This window comes from Chiroxiphia lanceolata, chromosome 2 (assembly GCF_009829145.1).
Source record: "Chiroxiphia lanceolata isolate bChiLan1 chromosome 2, bChiLan1.pri, whole genome shotgun sequence".
NCBI classification, from domain to species: Eukaryota; Metazoa; Chordata; class Aves; order Passeriformes; family Pipridae; genus Chiroxiphia; species Chiroxiphia lanceolata.
In genome coordinates this window covers 30,905,040-30,929,559 of record NC_045638.1, presented here as the reverse complement: position 1 = coordinate 30,929,559, position 24,520 = coordinate 30,905,040, and the positions used below count along the sequence as shown (strand labels likewise).

Below are 24,520 nucleotides of genomic sequence, written 5' to 3'. Positions count from 1 at the left end.
CTCATTAGGACAGCTGGTGGCCTCAAGACCAACCCAAGCGCAGCCCTCAGTCCCTGCTGGCCAGATTTTTTTTTGTTCTGCTTGAAGTCAACACGTAAGGCAAGCAGCAGTGTTTAAGTCCTTAACAAGTGGTTACAAAGAGATATACTGAGATTTCAAAGATATACTGACAGCAGCTATCGAGTAGAGAGGATTTCCTAGCATTCCATACAGACTCAAGTATAATTTTAATTCGTACAAGATTTTAAACAAAATTATTGTCTATGATATCAATTTTTTAGTACAAGATTCAGTCATCTCCTTAGGCTGTCTTTTAAATCAAATTGACTTTGGGTGATTGGAACACAAAAAAATCAGCAAAGGTCACTGATCAGGATAATGACAAGCCCTAAAAAAACATCCTCCCCTGCCAGTCATACAGCATTTTAACATTCACATCTCTCACACATGCCATCCCCTTCTCTGCCCACCTTCCACCCTGCAGGTGAGCTGATACCTAAGCAGCTGGCGAGCCCCTTGAATTCGATGAGCCGGTCCATGTTCTCATCCAGGAGCCGGAAGGTCCTTTGGGCGAGGACGTCAGTGTGCTCCCCGCAGGTCCAGGGCGACACCAGCCTGTACAGGTTGGCGAACTGCTGGGCATCGATGCGGTACTGCTCAGCGTACGGCCGGCTGGGGTCGTGCCGCTCTGCCACTGGGCTCGTCATTTCCCAGTAACACCTTATTAAATGTTCCCTCTAGGAGAAATCGGGAGGCGGGAGAGGGGTTATTGCACTGCACAGTGTCAGAGAGCACCACCAGCAGTAAAAGGCATTCACATCAAACTGCTGTAAAATGCTCGAAATTCTCTTTGCGTGAGGTGTCACACTGATACCAAGACCATTTCTGTGTGAAAAAGCAAATCTTCAATCAGAGCAGCCAACCGCTCTCACAATTTGTAATGGATAATTAATACATTTGAAGGGAGACCGTGCAAATTCTTGGAATAAATTCACTGTGGACTACTGAAACTCTTATTAGCCACATCTGGCCCAGGATGTTCCTAACCAGCCAAAGGTACAGAGGGTCACAGAAAACACAGAGTAAGCATTATACAGGCTTGACCTGCTCATTTATTCTCTCTCAGACATCTCCATTTGGATACTGTACCTATTAGTCTTCCCTTAGGGACAGGCAAAACAAAGAGTCCTAACAAAGCAATCTGTCCTCAGGGAAGCAAAGAAAATAAAGAAAAAGGAACTGCCACCAAGAAATTAAATAAGAGGAGTGTGAGCCAGTTAAAGCTCAAAACCAGCAGTGAGCAGCAGGAGCAAAGCACTGAAAAACAAGCTCCAGCAGCATCATCTTACAACCACTAATGGAAGGAGGAGCTGCTCTTAGTGACAAAGCTGTGTAACACTAACAACATACCACAGTCATATTCTCAGTATTTATGGCTGTGGACAATACACAAAAGAAACAGTCCATTAAGGACAATGATTACAAGCTTGGACCTCTAAATCAAGTATAGTTGTATAAGGTTAGATGTCCCTGTCTCCAAATAACTTTATTACAAGTTTTGTCAAATATCAGCTTGACAGAAAGGAACTGAAGTAGAAACTCCTTTCAGTTTAAAAAAAAAAGAAATAAAACTGTTAGAAATTCGGAACAAATAGCAAGGACACATGTTTGTGGAGTTTTCTTTCCCTTATGGAAAATAGTCTGCCTTTAAACAGCATTAAGAAAGCAGGACTCTAAAGCACTGCCAAGATCACAGTGAGCAGAGCTACATATTATTTAATTTATTCTGCATGTGAAAGTTACCAGAACCTCACTTGTCAGGGACCATTTCCAAGCAGCAAGTTATAAAGGAAACTCTGGAGCAATTCTCCTCTGAAGGATCTGTGCATTACTTACTACTCCTCTTTAACAACTGCACAACCACGGAAAGGACAGAATGGCATGATCCCATCCAAACAGCACCGCCCAGGCACAGGACATGAGGTCCAGGGCAGCAATGCAAAGTAACAGCTGGAAGTTACACCCAAAGAAGCCTCAAATAGTGCACTGCCTGCTTTTAAGGGAGACTGACCTTGAACAAGTCATACAATTCCTCTAAATCTTCAGGTAGAATTGAAACATCTGGGATGACAACTCTGAGCTTAAAAATAAAGAAAATCATGTTAGTGACTGTCTCTGCTGCCTTCATCGCTGACATGGGCAGGCTCATGAGCCCTGCAGGGACTGTACTGACGTGCTACAGCTGAAACCACAGTATTGAAAAATCTTTGCAATGTTTCCCCCCTTCTTTAGGTTCGCCAGTTGGACAGGTCCATTGAAAGAGAAATCCCTCAAGGGCTATTACAAACAAAGACAGGAAGTCCCTAAGCTACAGGTCACAGGAGGCCAGGGAAGCATCGCATCGTGCTCTGTCTCTTCTTACACTCTTCCCCAGGCATCTGCCCGGGGCCAGCCATGGTCAGAGACAAGGCACTGGGCTGGATGGCCCTGCAGTTGTTCTTAACTGTAAAGCCACCCTAGAAAATAATGCACATGGCTGCAAAAGAAAAATCCTCAGCATCCCAGGAAAGAACTTTTTCCAGAGACAGTAATGATTCCTCCTTGTTTCAAGGCTTGATGGCACCTTTTTAAAAACTAAACTGGTGTGCCCCCAGAGAGGCAATGTTAAGTTACCTCAGTCAAAGTAATACCCTACTTACCACATTTTGCTTGGTTGTATCTTCGTGGCTCTGCAGGACACGGATTCGGTGTTTGTAGCGCATGTGCTCTATCTGTGCAACAGAGTGGTCTCCAAATTTCTACAAGAGAGGAAAAAAAGTTTATTATTTGTGTAGTATTTTATGATATTTGTATTTCTCATTTACTGGAAATAAAACTTTTAAAGTACAGCAGGACCTTGAAGAAAAAGCGTACCCAGTCTCTAACTGATCTCTCAGTGTAGGTATTCATAATACACCTAGTCTTGTGCATTTGAGCACTTTAGCTAAGGAATCTGTAAACGTGTATTAACTTCCAGAGCATCCATGTTGAATTTAACCTTTTTCTTCTTTAAAATTCTAACTTAACTGACCAGTAGATACAGAGTAGTATTTTACCTCATAGGAGTCGTGAATCAGGTTTGCTATTTCAGTCACTGGAGAGGCTTCCTGGTCATCACTAAAGAATGCGTGGTGATTACCAATAGGTGGTAGAGGGCTTTCCTCATTTTTGACATGCTCTAAAAACCTGAAGAGGAGAAATACATAAGAACACAGATCATACTGCACTATGCTCTTCTCAATTCAAATAAGGAAACAAGCTCAGACTTAGAAATAAATTGGGTTTGGGGCAAGCTTGGCTTTTCAGAAATGGCTTTGTGATTACTCATTTGAGGAACAGCAAGCCAGCCAAATGACTAAATGCTGCCCAAGGAAGAAAACTTCTGTCTCCTTGAAGTCTGCAGCAGGAAGCCCGTCACTCCAGGGAAGGCACGAAGAGCAGCAGTAAATATTGCATGTTGACGCAGTCAATGCATGTCTCAGCGCTGCCAGGAAATTTCACAGGACATCTCGTCCCATGACAAAGCCCATTGTTTAAGGTAGACACTGCAAAAGCAGCAACAGCAGCAAGGCAACATGGAGGGTCCTGCTGGTGCCTAGATGGAAGGAGCACTCCTGCATGGCCATACCTGCTCAGGATCATCAAGGCCTGCCCATCGTCCTTGCTGTTACACAGATCCACGGCGTTGGCCTCCAGGATGGCCAAGCCCAGCTGGAAAATGGCTTTGATGCCATCATAGAAGAAGCAGTCTACAACATTCACAGCACTTTCCAGGGGCATGATACTAAGGAAAAGGGTAAGGAACCAGGAAAGAGAGATGGAAGCTAAGGCTGTCAGATCCTTCATATGTTCAGCCAGCTCTGGAAGTTGCTCTTTTATAAGCTCTTCAAACACCGATTGGTCTACCTGAGCACCTGCAAGTCACAAAAAACCAATATTAGCCAGGACTGATAAAGGAAAAAATATTCTTTGAAGGTAATCATTGCTGTCAACTATCAACTGCAAGAGTTTCTTAAAATTTAAACTGACAAGATACACATGCATGTACAAAGAAAAATCCCATCATCCTCCAGCTGTGATCTCAGCCCAACCCTCATGTCCATAATCCTTACTGAACAACTTTCTGCAGAAAGAGTGTGTTGATTCTCCTAAGTGTCTTTAGGGTGCAATGAAATAGTAATAGCAGCAGCTGTTGGTTTTGGCTACCAGAGCAAATAGAAATTAAGTGCTAGCAAAAGCAATCTTAAAGCATTTTACTGTTCGATTTGGGATCTGTGTAGTGAAAATAAGACTGCACACATTCCTCTCCAGTGTATGTACTCAAGCAAGTGGGCAGTAAAGCTTTCATTCTAAGTGAGGAAATGTAAGATGGAAATCCAGATATGGCTACACACACTAAGTAGGAAAAAAGTATTTACACATAAATACATGCACAGATATAAATATAAACCTACATGTATAATTATCTATATATAAAGAACAAAGGATTTCTGCAATGCCCAGATAAAAGCTTTCCTAACTGTCCCAACCAGTCTTTCCAAAAGAGCAGATCCAGGCTATGCTTTAGCTACTAGCTCAGTTCTGCCTTGTCAGCAGCTTTTGTAGAATCAATATAGTTTCTTATCACTGAAGAGGCCTGTGTCTACAAACCAGATCTGCCACATCAGGGCTTTAACCAAAGACACTACAAGTTAAAAATATTCCTGAGTACAAAATGCAGTTGGTTTTTCAAGTATTTTCTCTTTCAAGTTATTTCATTTCTTTCTCATAGTCCATATTCTGCTAATATTAGGAGACTATTTTAATTGCTATGAAATTTCTGAGACATATATATCCCTAGCACTCAAAACTTCTGTTATTCAAAAGCAGAATATAACCTGGACAATCTGTGGCAGAGCGCCAGCATCTTTTGGCTTTGCATCCTAATCACAGAGAAAACAAAACCAGCTCTGACATTTTGATTTCTTAGAACTTTTCACATCAAGCCACAGAGAGCTTCTAATGGTGACTGAACAAACATTACAGCACCACAAATCAAAAGTAAGTGCCCAGGGGCATGCAAAGAGCTTTTGAGAAACACATCAAGCATGGTGCTTTGAAGAGAAAGCCTTCTCACATCAGATGGTCATAAGCAAGAAGGGTAAAGAAAACAGGAGAAAACAGACTGGGGTTACTCAACAGAGGGCAATTTTTGTGTTTTGTTTTGGTTTTTTAATAAGCTTAATGCAAACAATTTAATAGCCATAGTTAACACACACACAAAAATTGACTTGGTTTTAGAGGTTTTTTAAGGAAGCCAGAGACTGATAGGCAGATACATATAAAAAGATCATTCCAGACTCACTGGCAAAAGTGAACGTTTAAAAGGAACATGCAATGCTGCCTAGATATTTCACAAATCTTTTTATAATAAGTGTTGACATTACAGATGAAAGTCAAGTAGATGTATTCAAAGGGACTTTTCTGCCCACCTTTTCATTGGGCTCCCAGAACTCATGAAATCTGAGCAACTGAATCTCTAATGTGTTACAGCATGAGACCATGACGAGGTAGGGAAATACCAGGGCATCCATTTAAAAAATGATGACCCAAGATGCAAGCTAAATGATATCTCCAGGACTGAAAAGGCAAATCAGAGAAATGAAAAAAGGTTTTCAGTGTTTCAACAGTTACAGTATCAAGATGATGACAGCCTAACTAAGATAAAGCAGGGTAAGATGGCCTGCTGGTTTATGCAGAGGATAGAAAAGTCATGGTAACATGAGAATAGGATATTCATGACCCTTGCCATCACTCTTGACCCAAGAACAACTTGTTTCTATCTTGCAGCTATCTGTTTATAATTTCCTCTATGCATTGCAGAGGGAAGAAGGAGAGAGGGAATTCCTGAAGGAGGAGCCCAGCCTGCAGGCCTTTCACATTTGCAAGCAGTGAAATGAAAATGCTTGTGAAAGGACAGAGTGGTCACAGATGGAAAGGCTGAAGGAGGGAGCTGGTCATGTTATGCAAGTAAAAAGACTGAGTAAGTCTGAATTGCCTAAGCAATTTTGAAAGCAAAAATTATAAATAAATAAACACACAAATAAATAAATAGAAGATTTTGAAAGTCATAAAGAAAAGGCCCAAGAGAAGAAGGCCTGTTATAACCAAGGTCATTAATTCAGTAGCTGTTTTGACTGTAGAGATTACTGGCTGACACTGAAGAGGAAAAGCACAGTGACAGGTAGCAAGGTCAGAGGTCATCAAAGTTACAGAGAGATCAAAATTTGGACAACAGTGTTGGCAGTACAGACAAAGAGGAAAAGTTGGGTCTTGGAAGTGCTATGCAGGAAGAAACAATACAAAGTTTAGACAAGGGCTGGTTGCAAATCAAAAAAGAAGGTCGACTGAAATGCAAAGCCAAGAACACTAACTCGGGCAACAGGAACCAGAGGTGGGGCAGGGTGGAGAAGATCAGTAGCACCGATTTGGGCACATTAAGTTCTAGGGTAAACCAAAGTTGCAGAAGTAACTGCTCAGTGAAGCAACCATGCTGAAAAACTAGACCTCTGCCATTCAGAGGGAGCAGGGGAACTTCCGAGCTGAAGCTCCTGGCTCTGCACCGTAGTGAGCCATGGCAGTATGTCTTCTAGAGTCACAGCACTCTTTCCTTGGGGTACAGAGGACAGGAAAACAGAGAGACAGGACAATTAAGACTCTCAGCAGTCAGTGTACACTGCAGCTGTGGCAACTGACAGGCAAGATACAAACCCAAATTAAGCACAACTCAAGGCAGCGATATGGCTGGCCAAGTGACACAACTCATTAGTTTGGTTGTGGAGAATGCTACTTAGGGGCAATAACCCAGCAAGCATCAAAGTTATCAGTAACTCAAGGCACGCTAACGATCCCTAGAAATGCACAAGGACAGATAAAGCTGTTTCTCTTTTAATCAAGGAAGGAGGCAGACAAACATGGAAGTCAGTCATCAAAATAGCAGTTTAAAGTCACGTGGGAGACAAGAACCAAAATTCTGACAAGTGGGACAGTTACAATGATAGTTGAAAATATCAATGGCATTCAAAGCACCACAAAACATCCTAAGCACCCAGCTAACTTTGGAATAACTCTGCTTGAACTTACTTCCTTGCCAGTTCAGTGACAAGACAATAACTGTCCAGCAAGACAGTATCAGAAGGGAGGTATGACAATCCCATCCTTCGAGGAAAAGACTGGAAATATTCTCAAATATCTCCTTCCACTCCCCAGACATCATAAGAGTGCCCAGACCATTTCTACCTCCCAGAACCACTACACTAGGGATTTCCTCCTATCCCCATTTGCTCCCAAGTGACCCTGATCCCTCCCTTTGCCACACCAATGGTGTAACACCAGACACTGTAGCTAAGGACTAAGGTTAGCATAAAAGAGGAAAAAACTATTAAACATTTCTGCAAGGGGAGGAATTCACTGCAAAGAACAAATACTCTTCTTGTATGCATTCCTGCACTTACTGTGTAGAGCTGCTCAGCCCCTCTCTGCGCTTGAAGCAGATGTTTGCACAACAGTTTTAAAAATAATTGCACTGCAAAGACCAGGAGACACAGCACACGCAGTGCATGGCACGCTCTGCAGAGTGACAGGGCTTATTCCTAAATGCAGCATCTCACATTCAGAGGGTTTTGTATCAGCCCTCATTACAAAGAGCTAATTTAGGTGCAAACTTGCATTGCTCCAGCAGCCAGGCAATTCAGACAGCTCAAATCACAAATACCTACTCTAGCAGATCTTTCCTAGATTCAACTTAAACAGCTCAAGTCTCTAACCAAGACCTGTAAGCTTTTCTATTTTTACCTAACAGGCAAAAGTGTCACCACCTTCTGATCAACAGGAAAGAAAAAGCCGAGCTGTAAAGCTGAGCATATATTTATAGATCTTGCAATTCAAACCCTTCAAACCAAAACCAACTCTGGGTGGAACTGCTGTCCCTGCACACCACACAAGTAGATGGACCACCTCATCTGTGGGGTTTGGATCTGAGCAGACCCTGAGCATTTTATTCACCCCTGTGTAGTGTGGCTGCCCCTTCCCTGTCTGTAAGAAGACAGACACGAACTCACCTATCACTCGGTGGTTGAAGTAATCCGGCAGCATTCGCTCACACACAGCAACCAGCAGCCAAAAGGCTTCTTCCTCTTTGGCATACAACAGCAACACGGAGGTCAAAATATTCATAGACTTAAAAGGGCAAAGAAGAAAATGGGATTTGTTAGTGACAAAAGCTCAATTGTGGCAACTTTTATAGAAAGAAAAGTAGCGCAACATGATGTAAACAACTAAAAAAAACCCAAAACCAAACCAAAACAAAACAAAAAAACCCAAACAAACAAAAAAACAAAAACAAACAAACAAACAAAAAAACAGGAAGAAAAAGAGACACAGACAGCAAATACGTAACTGCAACCCAAAGGCATAAGAAGTTTTTCAAGCCTCTGTATACTGTTTTTCATAGGAGCAACAGGAAACAATGGAGAAAAGCACAGTACAGGATTTGCCTAAACAAAAAGCAGGTAACTGACAATGCAAGATGTTTTGGGGCTGCTTTCGCCCCCCACTTTCTGTATCAGGACTGGTCTGATGTTAATGAGAATTCAGGGAGCTGCACAGAAATTAAAGTTTTTTTAGCTGGTCAGCTGGACAAAGTATTTTCACCATTTATCATCAGTTTTGAAAGACAGTGGTAGAAAGGTTCATGAAGCCTCTGCCCCAGTGCACTACATGAACCTCATCTCTGCAGGCCAGTTTGCTCTGTACTGCCTCCAAGTGCAAGAAATGCACTTTTGAACAAACAAAAGCATCAGAAACATTTTTTTCCCTCCTGTAACTCTAAATGCAGTTTGCAAGACACTGAAGGAGTATTTTTATAAAGGCAAAGCCTTTCGTAAAGCCTACTTGTTTTCTGGGGTGAATGACATTTAATAACTAAAATTATGCACTGTTACTAACTAAAGGGACCTTATTTACCAAAATCACCATTAAAAATACTCCCAACAGAACAAAAAAGCAGAGAGTGGAGAGAAGGAGAAAAAAAAAAAAAAGCAGTGAGTGTTATACCCCTGGGAATTCCTCACCTGGCAGTATCCTATTTTGGGGTTCCTGTGTGCGTATGCCGTGAGCACCCTTCTGAGGGCAGCGATCCCCGTCTCGCTCTGGAAGGCGGGGTGCTCCGGCAGCGAGCGGTGGAGGTCACGCTCGATCTCCTCTGTTGCCATACAGCACTTGCCCATGGATGCCTCCACCAAATGTATGTAGTACCCGGGATGGGAGGCAAGATCCGTCTCGGCATCTGAGAGCAGCGGGGAGAGAGACAGACGAAGACAGGAGTGGATTAGGACAATGCTAAACTTAGTGTTGTGGGAATTATTGCTCAAAAGGATCTAAGATGGTTTTCCCCAAGGTCTGTGAATTTACTGAAATTTCCAGGGGGATAAAATCCTAGCAGAATACACGTCTTGAAAACAAAATAAGCATTAGCAAACCTGACATGACAAAACATCATACAAAACACCTTAAGTGAGCAAAAGACTTGTCCAGCAGAAAGTATTACAGAATCATAGAATGGTTTGCATTGGAAGGGACCTTAAAGACCACTTCTAACCCCTCTGATGTGGGCAGGGACACCTTCCACAAGACGAGGCTGCTTAAAGCCCCATCCAGCCTGGCCTTGAACAATTCTAGGGACAGGGCATCCACAATTACCCTGGGCAACCGGTTCCAGTGCCTCACCAGACACACATATTACTGGGAGAAATGTATTCAGCGGTGTTCACATCTTCCAAGGAGGAAAAGCTCCACTTTTTACAAATGTCTGAACATGTCATATATCGGACTAATGACTACACTTGAGATCATATTGTAAGCACATTCTGGCTCTGCCAGATCTGTCAATGAAATGAGTTGTTTTTTCCATCTCCAGTTTCTGTAAGCCCTGCCAACATTCAACAAGAAGCAGGAGCAGGACTGTCGACTTTAAGATGTCGTTATTTTGCAATAATTTGATTTCTCTAGGGTTAAATCAATATTTATACTACAATCTAATTATTGCTTGAAGATGAACACTGTTTTATGAAAACATGATGCTAATTTTAAATTACATAGATTACAAAGATGTTATTTTGATTCTTCTGTACATCATATGATGTCATCCTGAGACAAAATTTTTACAGATTTACCTAGGTACTTCCTTGCATTTATTACTTCAGTTCAGATCATCTCTCTTCTGTAAGTAGTATCACAAGATCCACACAAAGGACATTTAACTGCCCCTGGGAGATTTCCTGCCTAAATGTTCTGCCATGTCCAGAATCAGATGATGCCTACAGCCAACATATCTAAGCATGCCCACCTGAGAAAAGCAGCCAGAGTTTGCCTCTTAAGGATTCAGGAATTCCCATAGCAACAAGTTTTCTGATCTTCTCTGTGCGAAACATGCACACAGTTCTGCCATATTCTACAAAATGGTCATCCCACAGGCTTTCTTTGATTTGCTCCCTAGACTGGGAACAAGAAGATATATTTTAAAAGAACAAATCATGTGCATGTGAGAACACTGGTAAACAAAAACATTTTACATACTAGAAATTCTACAAGGTATTTCCATTACCAGTGGAAATGGGAAGCCTGCCCTAGGGACTACAACTTTCCCCATTTTGCATATCCAATTCACCACACAGAGAGAAAAATTATAAATATTCACCAGAACAAAATGGGGGCGGAGTGAGAAGAAAAAAAAAATCAAGCAAATAAAAAGCTGTTATCTCATATCTAACTTCTCCAACCAATACAGAATACATTTTACTAAAAATGTGTATTTTTCGGAACATAACCTCAGCTTTTTTAAAAAAAAAACCTCCCTAAAACACCTACAACTTCCCCCAAATGTTACATACCTTTCCAAAATCAAGGCCTGATATTCCTGACTGATGAAAGTCTGACCTTAGTGCTTCTGCATTGACCAAGTAACTGTTCTCCTTTTCACATTCACTTCTCTCCTTCACTTGTGAAGCCTCTGTTCCCAGATGTGCAGGCTCATCATCCCTCAGCACACACATGGATCCAAAAGCAAGACTGTTCTGCAATGCAGAATCAAAGCAGTAATGACTGAAAAGAGGTTAAGAACTACATCCTCAACTGTCAAGACACAGAGCTGGGTTACTCTTCGCCTTTTGCATTAAAACCTTTCACACCTTTTAGGAGGAAAGGTCTTACTCAAGACTTTATACAAATTATTGTTCATTTGCATGTTAGGAAAAGGGTTGGTACTTTAAACCAAAAGTTGTCAGCAAATGCTAGATGTCCTTCATGACAAGCTATCAAACAGTCTTTTAGTATTAGGATTTGAAAGACAGAATCAGAGAACAATTTAGGTTGGAGAGGACCATCTTTTTCAATCCCCTGCTCAAAGCAGGAGCTCTCAGACCTGATTGCTGGGGTCTGTCCTCAGTCAATGTGAGTAGCTCCAAGAAAGTAGAGTCCACAGCCCCTCTGGGCAGCCTGGTCCAGCTCTGTCCACCCCTGAGGGGAAATCTTTCTCTTTTTATCTATTCAGATTTTCCCTTGCTCCATCTTGAGGCTGTGGCTGCTCATCTTTCAGCTGGTGCATCCAAGATGAGTCTGCCTCCATCTTCTAACTCCCCACTATCTAGCGGTAGACTGGCTGAAGAAGTCCTGCTCCCTCAGCCTCTCCTAGTAAAGCATGTACTCCATCCTGTCTTGTAGCCCTTCACTATACTCCAATTTGTCAGTGCTTTTCTTGTGCAGTGGACACAGTACTCCAGATCAGCTTCAGAAGTGCTAAATAAAAGGGAATAGTGACATCCTGTGACCTGCTGGTTACAACCCTCCTAGTACAACCTGATATAGTGTTGACCCTCAGTACTGTAAGAGCACACTGCTGACTTATAAGCTTGACTTGTTGTCCACCATGAGCCCCTCACCTTTTCCACATGGCTGTTCTCCAGCCAGCCAGTCCCCAGCCCCTCCTGTCACACAGGGCTACTTTGTCAGGTTTCACATTTGCTTCTGTTGAACTTCACAAGGTCTCTGTCAGCCCATTCCTCCCTATTGCTGAGGTATCTGTGAAGGGCAGCCCTGCTGCCCACCATATTCACTGCTTGTGTGTCAATCACAAGCTTGCTGAGGGTGTGCTCCATCCCATCAGGCAGGTCTTTAAAGAAGGCATCAGATATCACTGGCTCAAGATCAATCCCCCAAGGAAGGTAGGATAATGAACTAATGGAAAGGAGAAAAAGGGGGAAAGGGATGAGAGGGGGGAGAGGTGGGAGAGGAAAAGGAAGAGGAAAGATCAGTACCTGATTGTTATTTTGCAAGTTGTTGCAGTGCACTGGGTTGATGGAATTCACTTCTTTTAGCCTCTGCAGCAGGTTCTCCACCAAAGTATCCCGGTCCTTCAGCTCAATGAACTGAAATGCTGTCTTGCTCCTTATGCTAACAATGATGGGGTTAGGGAGAAGGCTTGTGTCCTCCATCTTCTCTATACTGATTACCTTTTCCAGAAACATTATAGAAAACACATTTGGCATCACATCCACAGAAACATCTTCAAATATTCTACATGTACCAAAACGTACAAACACAGCATTCATATGCACGTATGCTTTAAATGTGGTTATTCATACTGGTTTTCCTTGATCAAACACATCCTACCACCTGAAGTCCATGGTCTCTTTAGATGCTCAAAGCAGATACCAAAAAGTATCCCAGATGCCTTTTTTTTTAATAAATGACTTTGCAGCCCAATTCTGGACAGTAGACTGAGGGGAAAGATAAGAAACAGGTGTATGATTAAAAAAACATCTATAAAAGGATCAACTTGATCAAATTCCAGGGGATGAAGGAAGAAATTTACTTTCACACCTTTGAAGATAGGGAGAAACAGCTGTTTTATTTTTTCTGATTAAGTATATAACACTGTTCTATTGTTTTCTGTTTTTATAACAGTGGAAGGTAAGTTGCTACAACTAGGATATGATTTGGATGTTACTCTGTTATTAGTCGAGAATGAAAGGAAAGCTTTAATTAGGAGATCATAACAGCATTGTATCCACAGCAGATCAGGCAGATGTTAGCCAACAGCTTCTGTCTCCTCTTCTACTCCCACCACCTTCCCATGTGTTCTCCCTCCACTTAAATACATCTTTGATTTCATGTAAATTTGTTAGCTCATTACTGCATCCAGAACATCCCCTTTTTCTCTCTGCCCTACAGCTTTGAAAAGTATCAACAGGTTTGTCAGAGGTTGTCTGTGGAAGGAGAGTTTCAACACTTTTAAGTGTTGATCCTAGGCAAGGATGCTTTTACATTGCTGGAATGGTCCAAGCTGGTCTCCATCAACATCAAGTTGGACATATGTGTTTGTGGAGCTGGGAGGGGGAGCTCTGTTCAAGTCTTGGGCCGAGCAGATTCTGCTTTTGCAAGTCCTGTCCTGCTGCATGACCTGTCCATACTTCACTTTGAGGATCGTGTTGAATCACCCATATTTTTAATGAGACCCAGAACAAGCTGTACCACAATCCTGTAGGCATGATACACACAAGCATCCTACTCTTTTTCATCAAACAATACTTTGCAGATAAGTCAAGTGACAGTGCAGGCCTAGGGAAGAAAAAGGGAGATAAAGACCCAAAATGAAACAAACAAATAACTCTACCTCTCTGAGTGGGATGATAACATTGCAGCAGCCATTTTCTTTGCTGGCAAAACAGATATAACTGTCGGAAGTGTACATCCTTCCCGCTGTGTGACAGCGACTAAACGGCGTCCAGAGAGAACAGTCTACAACTTCATGCAGCTTCTCCTTCCTGGGTAATCTGAAGAAGGCCCGAAAGAATTCATTCTGTGCTCTGGCTTCCAGATCCCTGAAGAAAAAGCAGTAAGAATGAATCACAAGATCGTGAAAGGCAGAACATACAGTGCAAAGTTCGCTTTTCTTGTTGGCCTCATCAAGAGCGAGGGATACAGAATAAAAACACTGTGCACAGCAATCTTCAGTGCCTATGTGAACAGACTGCTAAAGGACCAACTTTGAAATACTAAAGAAAAACATTATCAGTAATTGCTTGTTTAACAATAAGGTCAAAAACAACTACTGTAGTAACTAGGAAAGGACATTAATTTAAATCAGTTGTTTTGTTGGTTTGGGGTTTATTTTTTAATTATTATTTAACCATGCATTTTCTGTGGTTGCTGTATGACTTTCCAGGCTCGAAGAGTTACAAATTTCAATGCCCAGGAGATAATTAAATCTTTCATCTGATGAACATACATCAAGCAAGGGAGATTAGCCTAATGTTCCTTGTTTCCCTTCCCAGTAGCATTACCAACATCACCCCAGGGACTTGCACCTGCACCCAAAAGTAATGCATTTGTTCTGTGAGTACTTCCAAAGTGGTCAGTAATAGAAGAAGTAATGGTGGTGGCAGTTACAATATGGAAACCTTGACTTGCAGAGGTATCAGCCCCTGAGAGCCCTCAGAACAGTTGCAAAATGGAAAACAGTTTCAGGTCACTTACAGACTCAGTTGTGAATAACAGCACCAACCACACTCCATTTGGATGTGACTTCCTTCCACTCACCCATCCACATTTATTTGGGAAAAAAAAGTTTACGTAACTGAAAGTTTCATTACTGAGCTATAGTTATACAGATTTGGTTTTGGAGATTTTTTTTTTCTTCTCCTTTTTTAACAAAGAAGCCTGCAGTGATTTACAGAGCTATGCAATTGCATTATAAACAGGCCATGGCTATTAGCTTACCAACAGCAGCTCCAGAAACGTTAGGGCTTAAATTTTATCATTTTCTTTACTACAAGTAAATTTTTTCCAAACAAGATTCACCTTAGGGAAAAGAAAAGGGAAAAAAAAAAAGCTTGACTTTGTGCCATTGAAAGAATTTAAAACATGGGCTGAAGCATAACAAGGAGTGGTACCTTAGTGCTGTAAATCCCCTCTCCACTCTTTCCTTCACTCTCCTTTTCTGCAGACACCTTCCCCCTACCCCAACCCTGGTGTTAAAAAATGAGCTGAGACAAATGAAGCCTCTGCTTCAGGAAGTAAATCAATTGTTTGTTTGGGGTTTTTTTCATTTTAGTTTAATCCATAGAAAAAAAAACAAAGCCATGTGAATCAGGGAGGAAGACAACCCAGAACAAACTGAGACCTGAGAAGGGAGGATCTGTATCTGCAAGCAACAGAAAAGACAGAATGAGCTCAACCAGTGTTCAGCTGCTGTTTCCTTCTCAAGCATTATCTTCCTTAATAATATTATCCAAAGAAAACAGACAAACAGTCTCCTGTTTTTTCACAGAGAACAAAGAGAAACTCTCTTTTTGAAGGAAGACAAAAAGGTTGCTCCCGAGTTAAAATTCCACAGCAAGAGCAACTCTGATAAGTGCCCACAGCGATCTGCTATTGTGACAAAGCTGGATCAGGATATGCCTCCTAATTAACTCACCACTAAAATATTTTCCATTTCTGCACCGCACAGATGAATGCTGCTGATAGCATCTGCAGTCAGGTCTGGGTAGAGCTGTGCTCTCCTGCTATTGTGCTGAGAAGGTAAGACCCTCCCTGCATCTACTTGGCTGTGAAGATTTCTAGACCTCTGTATGAAAAGAGACATTATACAGAAGAGTGAGACTTCTGCTGAGGCACAGGTTGTCTGCTATTTAAGAGATGACTGTTTCTAATGCTCCAAAATCTGAACCTTCTGAGTTTTCAAGACTTTGCTGCATCTCAGGGATGCAGGCTCCACGTGCAGGGCCTTTCACACAATGAGCCAGAAGATTTTAAGTTGAAGAAGAATGACATTCCCCACATCTACATCAAAGTAAATTCACCAGGACTGCATCCACCCCCTACTCACCCTGTACCAGGGTAAGGCTGCCAACCTCAATATCCCTGGAACTGCCTGTCCCCCCACGACTCAGACACAGGCCTACAGAGGGTCAGCACCCAGAAACAAGTGCTAAAACAGGGGCCAGCCTGTCCTCCAAAGGAGGGATCCTGGATTGAAAAATGGTACCACAGGAATGACATGCTGTCAGCACCTACCACTGTGGGCTCAAGCAAGACATTTTATTGGAAAGTTGCACACTGCGAATATATTTCCTGTTAGGCAGGCAAATTCTAGGGCTTAAAGGCTTCCCTTCGTAAACACAGCCAAACAAAATTAGAGTTGGTTAAAAAAATCCCAAAAACCCACAAACAAAATTAGCTCCTAAAATGCAACAGACAATTGTTTAAATATGATGCAGTGGCTGGCCCACATTACCAGGTCCCACAGCTTCCATTCTGAGTTTCACAACACCTCCCACACCAAACGGAAATGCAACTTTCTACTTGCACCCCATCTGTTTGAAAATTTCTACTCTCACTTAACAATTTCCATGTTGATTTGGTTTTTAAGCAAATGCAGCATACTGAGCAGTACCTAAGAAAAAAAAAGGAAAGCTATCGTTTTGTAAAAATAATGTTTACCGAGTATTTACACAAGCATCAGGAGAATAAAAGGTGAGAAGATGCAACTGCCTTGTTCCCTACTTTTCAGAAAACTCAGCAGTTCTTTCCAAGTGCAGCTCCCAGCTTGCATGTTATGGGATCCTGGACTGCCTCCAACTCCAGCACTTCAAAGTGAACGGCAAGCCTGAACTGTGATAACTCCTTGCGCATGACCCCTACTTTACCTTCCAAGAGTTTTAAATTAAAGGAAATAACACACAAGACTAACAAAATGCCTAAAAGTATCAGGACACTTAAAATGCTGTCCTCACTGTCAAATGTTTTTCTATGCTTTAAATTCAGCAGAAGCCAACTTGGCAAGATTTCAGCTCTGCTGAGTCACTTGCTGCCTATCTAAAATCTAAACGGGTTGACCTCTTGCTTTTAGAGACCAATGACTAGATTCTTCTTACTATTCAGACTCCAGAAAGTTAGATATTTTGGAAATAACACATCCAATGATATACGTCTTGTTTATTGGAAGAACTGCTTCTTATAAGCAAGCCAGGAGAAGTTATCTGAGAAGAGCCAACATGGACTTGTCAGGACACATGTAAACTAAATATCATTCCCTTACACAGCAGGAACACTAGACTTGTAGATGGAGGAGACGCAATGAATGTTTTAGCCAGAATTTATAAAAGTCTTGATATATCCTCTCATGGAACTAATAAAACCAGAAGTGAAAAACTGTTGTACCAAGCCAGTTGAAAAAAAAGAGTACCCCAAAAAGCAACCCTTCAAGGCTTTCTGGTAGACTGGAAGATTGTATCACGAGGAATTCCTTGGGAATCTGCCCTGGACTAGCTTCTGTTCAACATCTTCATCAGCAATCTGTATGATGGATCAAAAGCTTGTTGTTACTAAACTTGCACACGATGTGAGGCTGGTAGAGGCTAATGAATGAAAGAACAGGATCATATTCAGATTGATATTCATAAATTTAAGGGATGTTGTGGAAAAAAGTATTACAAGTATTTTCAGCTGTACATCATAAGCTGCACAAACGCAGGATGGAGATCAACTCTACGGGGAGCCATTCAGCAAAAAGAACAGACCTTGGGGTTACACAGGATCACAAGATGAACAAGACCGAACAGCCTCGCACTCACAGGAGGAAGAGGAGCACTGGGCTGGGCTGCAGAAGTGCAGGGCCACCAAGGTGCAGCATGGCAGTCCCAGAGCTGTTGCAGAGACAGTCACACTGCTCCTGCCCTGGTCAGCACTGGTGGGGCTTCTTGGGCAATCCTGTACCCTGCCATCCCACACCTGCCACCTCATGGCGTAAGTGACAAATGTCCAGAGAAGAGTGACCACAACGGCTAAAATCTGGACTGATAGGGTAGTGCAGTTTAAAGAAAAAAAGAGAAAGGAGATGCACATCAACCTCCAAATACACAAGTGATTGCTCCAAAGAAAGAGAGCACATCTGTTCTCTTCAACAGTACTGGGTAGAATAAGAAGTGACAGACTCAAAAAGCAACGCTAAAGATTCAAGTTAGACCTCAGACTTTTAAATGACAGAACAGTAGAGTACCAGTATAGATCCTAATACTCTCATTACTGCAAATCCTTAAAAAACACATTAGGCTATCCTCTATCATGACTGACACACAGAAATAACCCAAACCCCACCTTTTGCCAGGAGATGCAACAAAACCAGGTTCTTTCTAGTCACATTCTCCTTGTTGCTCAAGATTTAGAGCATTCTCAGACTCCCTCTCTGAAGGAATTAATGCAGTCTGAAGTGACATTTACAACTCAGGGTACTTCAACCAGTTTCCGTTCAGCTTAGATCAGCGTTAACAACCTTCTCTGCCTTTCTCACTGGTAATTCAGAGTTAGAAGAAAAGAAACTGATGTGGTTAGAGCCTGGAGAAATATATCATACTTTTGAAACCTTACTGACACAAGCACTAGCGCTTTTAAATTGCAGGTTCTGCTCTGCAGAATTTCCTCACTACGTTTGAGGAATGCAATGGATATTCTTGCATACTGAAAGAGATGGAAATTAGAAGTACAAGAAATCTATACCAGAGATTTTAGCAACTTTCCTATTAAAAAAGAAAAAATAGTTATCATATGGTCCAGTAAAATTGTATGGCACATAACTATGGCTGCAAGACACGGCACTTGTAGTTATCAGACACCTGACCTTTACTTTGCTTTTTATGGCAATTATCTTAATTGCCATTAATCCCTTCGTAATCCATTGTTCTGAGTCTTATTTCATAAAACAGCAAGGAAAATTGCATACTAACTTGTTTGACTCTGGCCATAATATAATTTGTGTCACAGACTGTGGGCCTAATCCCACAGCCTCTCTGAGTCCCATCTCTCCACTGCTCAGCAAGATGACCCCAAGAGCCTCAGGAATGGCAACAAAAGTTTCTGGGTTTCAGAATGTAGAATATACAGACCATGATGACATTAAAAATGGATTTTTTTAAAATAAAGATATTGAGACAAGCCTCTCACAAAAGAAAGCCAAGCAAACAAAAGCCATCTACAGCAACTTCATTGATTTGACAGAGCTGGAACAGTTCTAATGACGTGTGGATTATTGCTTTCATTTTCATAGACTATTATTTGCTTCCAAATCACGCATAAGAATTAACAATGACAATTATTAAGGCGAAAGTGTTGAGAGGAGTCGTTCTTGTAGTACTACAATGATTTCAAGAAAAAAAGCAGCAACAAAAACTTCACACACCGAAAAAAGTAAAACCCCCCAAAACATGTCAGCACTAAAAACCAGTTTATCCACTATTCAAAAGCTAGGTCTTGCTTAATCACCCTATATTAAAGCAGTTGCAAAAGTGTGACAAAGGGCACCAGAAGCAGCAACTTATACAACCGCTACCTAATTCATGCAGAAGAAATGGGATTTCAGAATCTTCCATGTTTCCCTTTCTGCCATCCCAAGTCAGAGAAGAGGTTAGAGAACAATCTTGCCCAGGAACTCTCCATTAAATGTATTTTTGTCCTTCCTTCTCCTTTGTCCCTCAACTTTTTTTTTTCTTCTTGGGTTGGAAGGAATGAGAGGAGAAAACCTGTTTGAATAAATTTGTGGGATGGTTTCTGTCACTTGATTGCGACACATTACTTTTCAAAAATGCCACAAGGTACTTACAAGTTGATTTCCTGAGAGCCCCTTATTATAGCATATTACTAAGCTTATACTTTTCTTCGCAACTGTAATTTTACTTTGTTTGAGTCTTCCACTCAGTTAGTACCCTTGATTCAAAGACTCTTTTGGGAAGTGACAACAACAACTTAAAAATTGGTAGATGCTGAAAATACCTCACCTCAGGTTTTTGTTACATCTCCTCTGTATTTCCTTTCTTTGCTTCATGCATCTAACTTTTCAGTCCAAAAGCAGTAGAAGGGTGGAACGGTAAAGCATGGAAAGGGGCTGAAATACAACTTATTACAGCCATATCCTACATCAGCCAAAGTACATACCCTACACTTCTTGGGCCAAAAGCCTACAATGTTAACAAGATCCAGTTACACATATAGTGTAAAAACAACGGTAGCCCTCGTATTCCAAGGAACTGTGGCTATTAAAAATAAAGGCTGCAAAGATGTTCATGGCTGCTCACCACTGTGTTACCTCAAGTTAATTCCTTCATGACATCATGGATGAAATCCTGGTGTCAGTGATTTTCCTTACTGTGTGTACATATGAAATTGTAGAGAAAGCCCATTTTTTCAAACTTCATTAGGAAATTTGGTAGAAGCGTTCAGCTGAGATATATACCCAGCACCACCGTAAAACTGCCCCTCAGAAACAATAAAAAGTGCTACTGGATATGTGACTCTTTTTTGGGAAATGATACCATGCATTCCTTATGTTTTAACTGGGAAGCAATACTTGGGTGATTCCCTTCATACCTCTGGCAGAGGGAGAGGAAGGAAGAGCAGGAAAGGGCATGACTCAAGAGGAGATAATCGCTCACATCCCATTCAGAGAAGAAGTATTTTAAATCAGCACCTTAACCTTGATGCCTCAGGCAAATTCCAGTTTGCCTATTCCATCCTGCCCACCAAAAACTCCTCTGGGCAGTTTCCCTTCCCCTTTCTCACAGCAACAAATAAAACACAGAGTTGTGCATTGTGCTACTGGTAGAAAAATAGCTATCAATCTTTTCCAGAGAGCCCAATGCATTCTGTAGTGGGAGAGGAATGCAGAGATGCATTTCAGGGATGCATGGAGTAGAGCTGACAATAGAACATTAATCTGTTGCAATTGCCTGTGGGTTTTTTTAAGTCCTATAACTGTTTGCTAAATTGGCTATGGCAACCAACTAGTGGGAATTCCATATTTTATATACGATCAAAAGCAGTAATTCTAGAGAACTGATGAGACCAGGAAAGCCTACACACTGCCCCAATTGTAAGCATAATAATGTTGTTCTTCAGGGAAGATGGAAAATATCCCTTGCTGCAATCTCGCATTCTAGAGGGAATGGCACTTTTAAAACAAATGAACAAAAACCCATGTGCTGTTTAGGGGAAGAATATAAAATGGAAAAAGGTGTCTTGCACACTAGTTGAAATGCACCTACTGGATACACCATAATACATTATAAAATCTCTTTTGCGTCCAATCAACCCAGCTAACACACTAAACCATGAAGCCCACTATCAAACCTCTGCTCATATAACAACTTAGCTTTTTACCTCTTGGTTATCTGAGTAGGATCCTGTAGGCCTGGATCCAGTTCAAAGATCTCATTATCCAGTAGCCTTCGGAGCGTCACATCGGCCAGTTGCTCCATGATCCTGAAAGCCTCGGCGATGTTGAGGAATGTGGAGAAGTCGCGCTCCTTATTTGCAGTAGTGACACGGACTGTGTCCGTCATGAAGACATTAGAGGTTCTTTCCAGTTTCTGGACCTCAACCCAAGGAATGATAAGTTTCACTGCAATCAGAGAGAAAAGCAAAAATGGGTTGGAAACTCTGCTTACATTTTTCAGATTTGGGAAATAAGGAAATTTAGAATGAAATGCATACAACCAAAGAGGAGAAAGAGAGGCATTTTGGCAAGACCAAGCATATGCTGAAATGCCTGTTATGACTCTACATTCAATCTCCCCCACTCTAAAAGTCTTTTTCAGATCTCTCCCTCAAAATTTTAACTATTTTCATAAGAAATGCTGGACTGGGGAGTTGTGCGTTTGCAGAACACCTGCCATACACTGTGCTCCTAACTCGTTTACAAGTCATTTCTGCAGCCTGTTTCCTTACTACCAGAAGAAACAGTTCAAGAGTACAGAAATAATAGGAAAAGGCTTAGTAATCTCCCAGAAACAAAATCACAGGCAGGTGGAAAACCAATTACATGCACAGTTACTTTAGCTTTTAAAATAAAGCTAACCCCCCCCATCCAAAGGGAAGCTTTTGCACATGGAGATTTCTATAAAGTGTAATTACTACTATAAACAGGACATTTTTAAAAAAGCTGCCTAGGCATTGGTATCTTGCCATTTTGGTTACTTTATACTGAAAAGGTGCACAAGCAAATCTTGCCCTAAACATTAACTGCAGTCAGACTTATCTACAGAAAACAAAAAGTGCAGGACTCTGTTTTCTATACTTAAACACTGCCAAATCATATAAATACAAGTGGTAAACAGAATCAGCTTATTTTAGATAACCTGCTTATTTTAGCTGAAGGATGTTACTTGCCTCTCATACAAATCTCTAGGTAGAAATTAGGCTGAAAAGGACTTTAAAATAGATTAAATTTGTTCTTAACAACTGTTGGAAGCTTCCCAGGATTCTCAGCGCCAATAACACCAAGACTACACCCCCTAACATCCCCAGCTGGTCTCCTGATGCCAATAAAGCAACAAAAAGGCAGTAGTAACAAACATTGTCATATATATATGACACTTATCCATGATCGTTAATTACCTAAGGAGCTACCTCCAGAAACTTTTCTGTACTACATGAACCACAGCTGTCAAGATTATTTGCTGATTACATTTTTTCTTACTTAAATAAAGCACAGCTGCGTCAACACACACAGACTGTTGTGAATGGTCATAAAATCATCTGTATCGGCACAGCCAAGGGAAGAAAGATTAAATAACGCTGCAGCAATAGCACTGTTGTTCAGGCAGGTCAGAATCACACAGGCTCTACAGTGTTGGTTGTAGATACAGCACAGCAGACTGTAAGGGGCCCAAACTACTGATAAAGGGTACTAAGTCTTCAAAGTTTTAGAAAAAACACAAGTTTAATTAAAAAATGTGAAGAAACCTTGGCACGCCCTTTCAAGATATCTGACCATCTTAGCCTCTGAAATCCTGCAAAATACTTTGAGGCTTAGATAAAAGGGTACTTGTCCTGGAAGAAATGTTTCATAGAGTTCATAGTCACATAAGCCATAAGTTAATTTTATGAGAAGTTGAAAACAGGCTCTGATATTGCATTCCAGGTCCTTTCAACACCAAATAAACCAAGAAGGGAACAGACTTGCCAGAAGCGGATGATTTAACACTTTGTAAAGAGATTTCAGTCTACAATTTGGGGGGATTTTTACAGAGGTAAAAACACAGTTGAGAACCATTTTTATTGCAACTCATATATTGTTTTTTCCCTGTGCTGTCCTGAAGAACACAATAATTGTGATTTCTTAGCAGTATTTTCAAGACCAGATTTGACCAGATCTGTGATTTCTACCCGAAAAAAAGACAATTAATCACTTGTTCTACATGTAATCAGTGTCAGCTTCTCAAATAGTAACAACCAGAACTATAATAAATCTGGATTACACCACGCAACACAAAGATTTCAAAAACATGACAAAACACTAGCCTAGAAACAGAAGTAATCTGCTTTAACAGAATCAAGGAAGTGGGAATCATTTCAGCATATATAATGCTTCCCACTGAGTTAGGGAAGTTTGTTTAGCCAAAAGAAAATTCAGGTTTTTATTTCACATTTCCATGCAAATGCATGGGAACACAAAGGCAATGCAACAGACTACAACAGTGAACGAAGAGTGTATGGTCAAAATAAAAAGTGCAAACGTAATTGTTTGCGGGTTTTTTTCTGTATTTTCATAATGAATATTATTAAAGATATGAGAAGAAATCTCTTCTTAAACAATACAGTGTGATGTTGTACTTCCAGTATCACTTAATTATCTGTGGTACTGCATAAAAAAATTTTTGGAACAATATAAAGAGTTTTTCTCTCTCCCTCCTGCTTCCTCTGTTATCTATCATTAATAAGTACCATCTTTGCTTTGCATGCTTTGGCAGACTGGCTATCTCAGACTTAATGACAGAATACTCACCACTGTAGCAGGAAGAAATGAAACAGAAATATACTTATATATATATAATACTTATTTTAAACAGAAAACAACAAGATTAAACAAGAATTCAGATATTTAGTATGTATCAAGAGACTCCATTCTACTCTTCCCAGCAAAAATTGACTTCTGTTTTTATAATGAATAACAAACTTATCCACATTTTAAATCTAACTCTTCCACCTTTTGCTGATATGACAAAATAACTGGCCTGAAATAATATAAGGGAAGAAAGAACTTCCAACTCTGAACATGTCTTTGTATGTTTTAAGTCCTGGAAATTACCCTATACCATCTTTCTTATCTTTACATTAACGCACCTCATCTACAGCTATATCACAATATCAAATCCAGATGGAATATGGCAAAGTTTTCCTAATTGTTATAACTGAAAATTGTTGCTATATTTATAGCAGTATAGGTTTCTATTGCTGTCCTTGCTGAAGTTCCAGCAGGATAAACAGGACTTAAAACGTTAGCAGTTCATCCACAATCTTACTAAACAGACAAATGCTATAGAGTTTATATGGCTACATTAATTTCTACTATCTTATGTCTCTTACTTTCATTTTTACCTTCTAATACCTATTCTGA

At 40.9% G+C, this 24,520-nt stretch overlaps 1 protein-coding gene across 4 annotated transcripts in view; it reads right to left on the bottom strand.

Annotated features, from left to right (window-relative positions):
* Positions 1-24,520, bottom strand: part of TBC1D8 (TBC1 domain family member 8) — a 49,720-nt gene that overhangs the window by 3,899 nt on the left and 21,301 nt on the right. For 3 of the 4 annotated variants that reach the window (XM_032677803.1, XM_032677804.1, XM_032677805.1), the window contains exons 5-16: positions 21,283-21,523; positions 13,748-13,955; positions 12,390-12,584; positions 10,968-11,150; positions 10,424-10,574; positions 9,150-9,364; positions 8,139-8,256; positions 3,668-3,953; positions 3,096-3,225; positions 2,700-2,798; positions 2,072-2,140; positions 497-737 (exon numbers count right to left, since the gene is read on the bottom strand). In XM_032677803.1, the coding sequence (XP_032533694.1) occupies positions 497-737; positions 2,072-2,140; positions 2,700-2,798; positions 3,096-3,225; positions 3,668-3,953; positions 8,139-8,256; positions 9,150-9,364; positions 10,424-10,574; positions 10,968-11,150; positions 12,390-12,584; positions 13,748-13,955; positions 21,283-21,523 (2,136 nt within the window). Of the gene's footprint in view, positions 1-470; positions 738-2,071; positions 2,141-2,699; positions 2,799-3,095; positions 3,226-3,667; positions 3,954-8,138; positions 8,257-9,149; positions 9,365-10,423; positions 10,575-10,967; positions 11,151-12,389; positions 12,585-13,747; positions 13,956-21,282; positions 21,524-24,520 lie in introns of all 4 variants that reach the window. The other variant, XM_032677806.1, reaches the window with a different exon arrangement.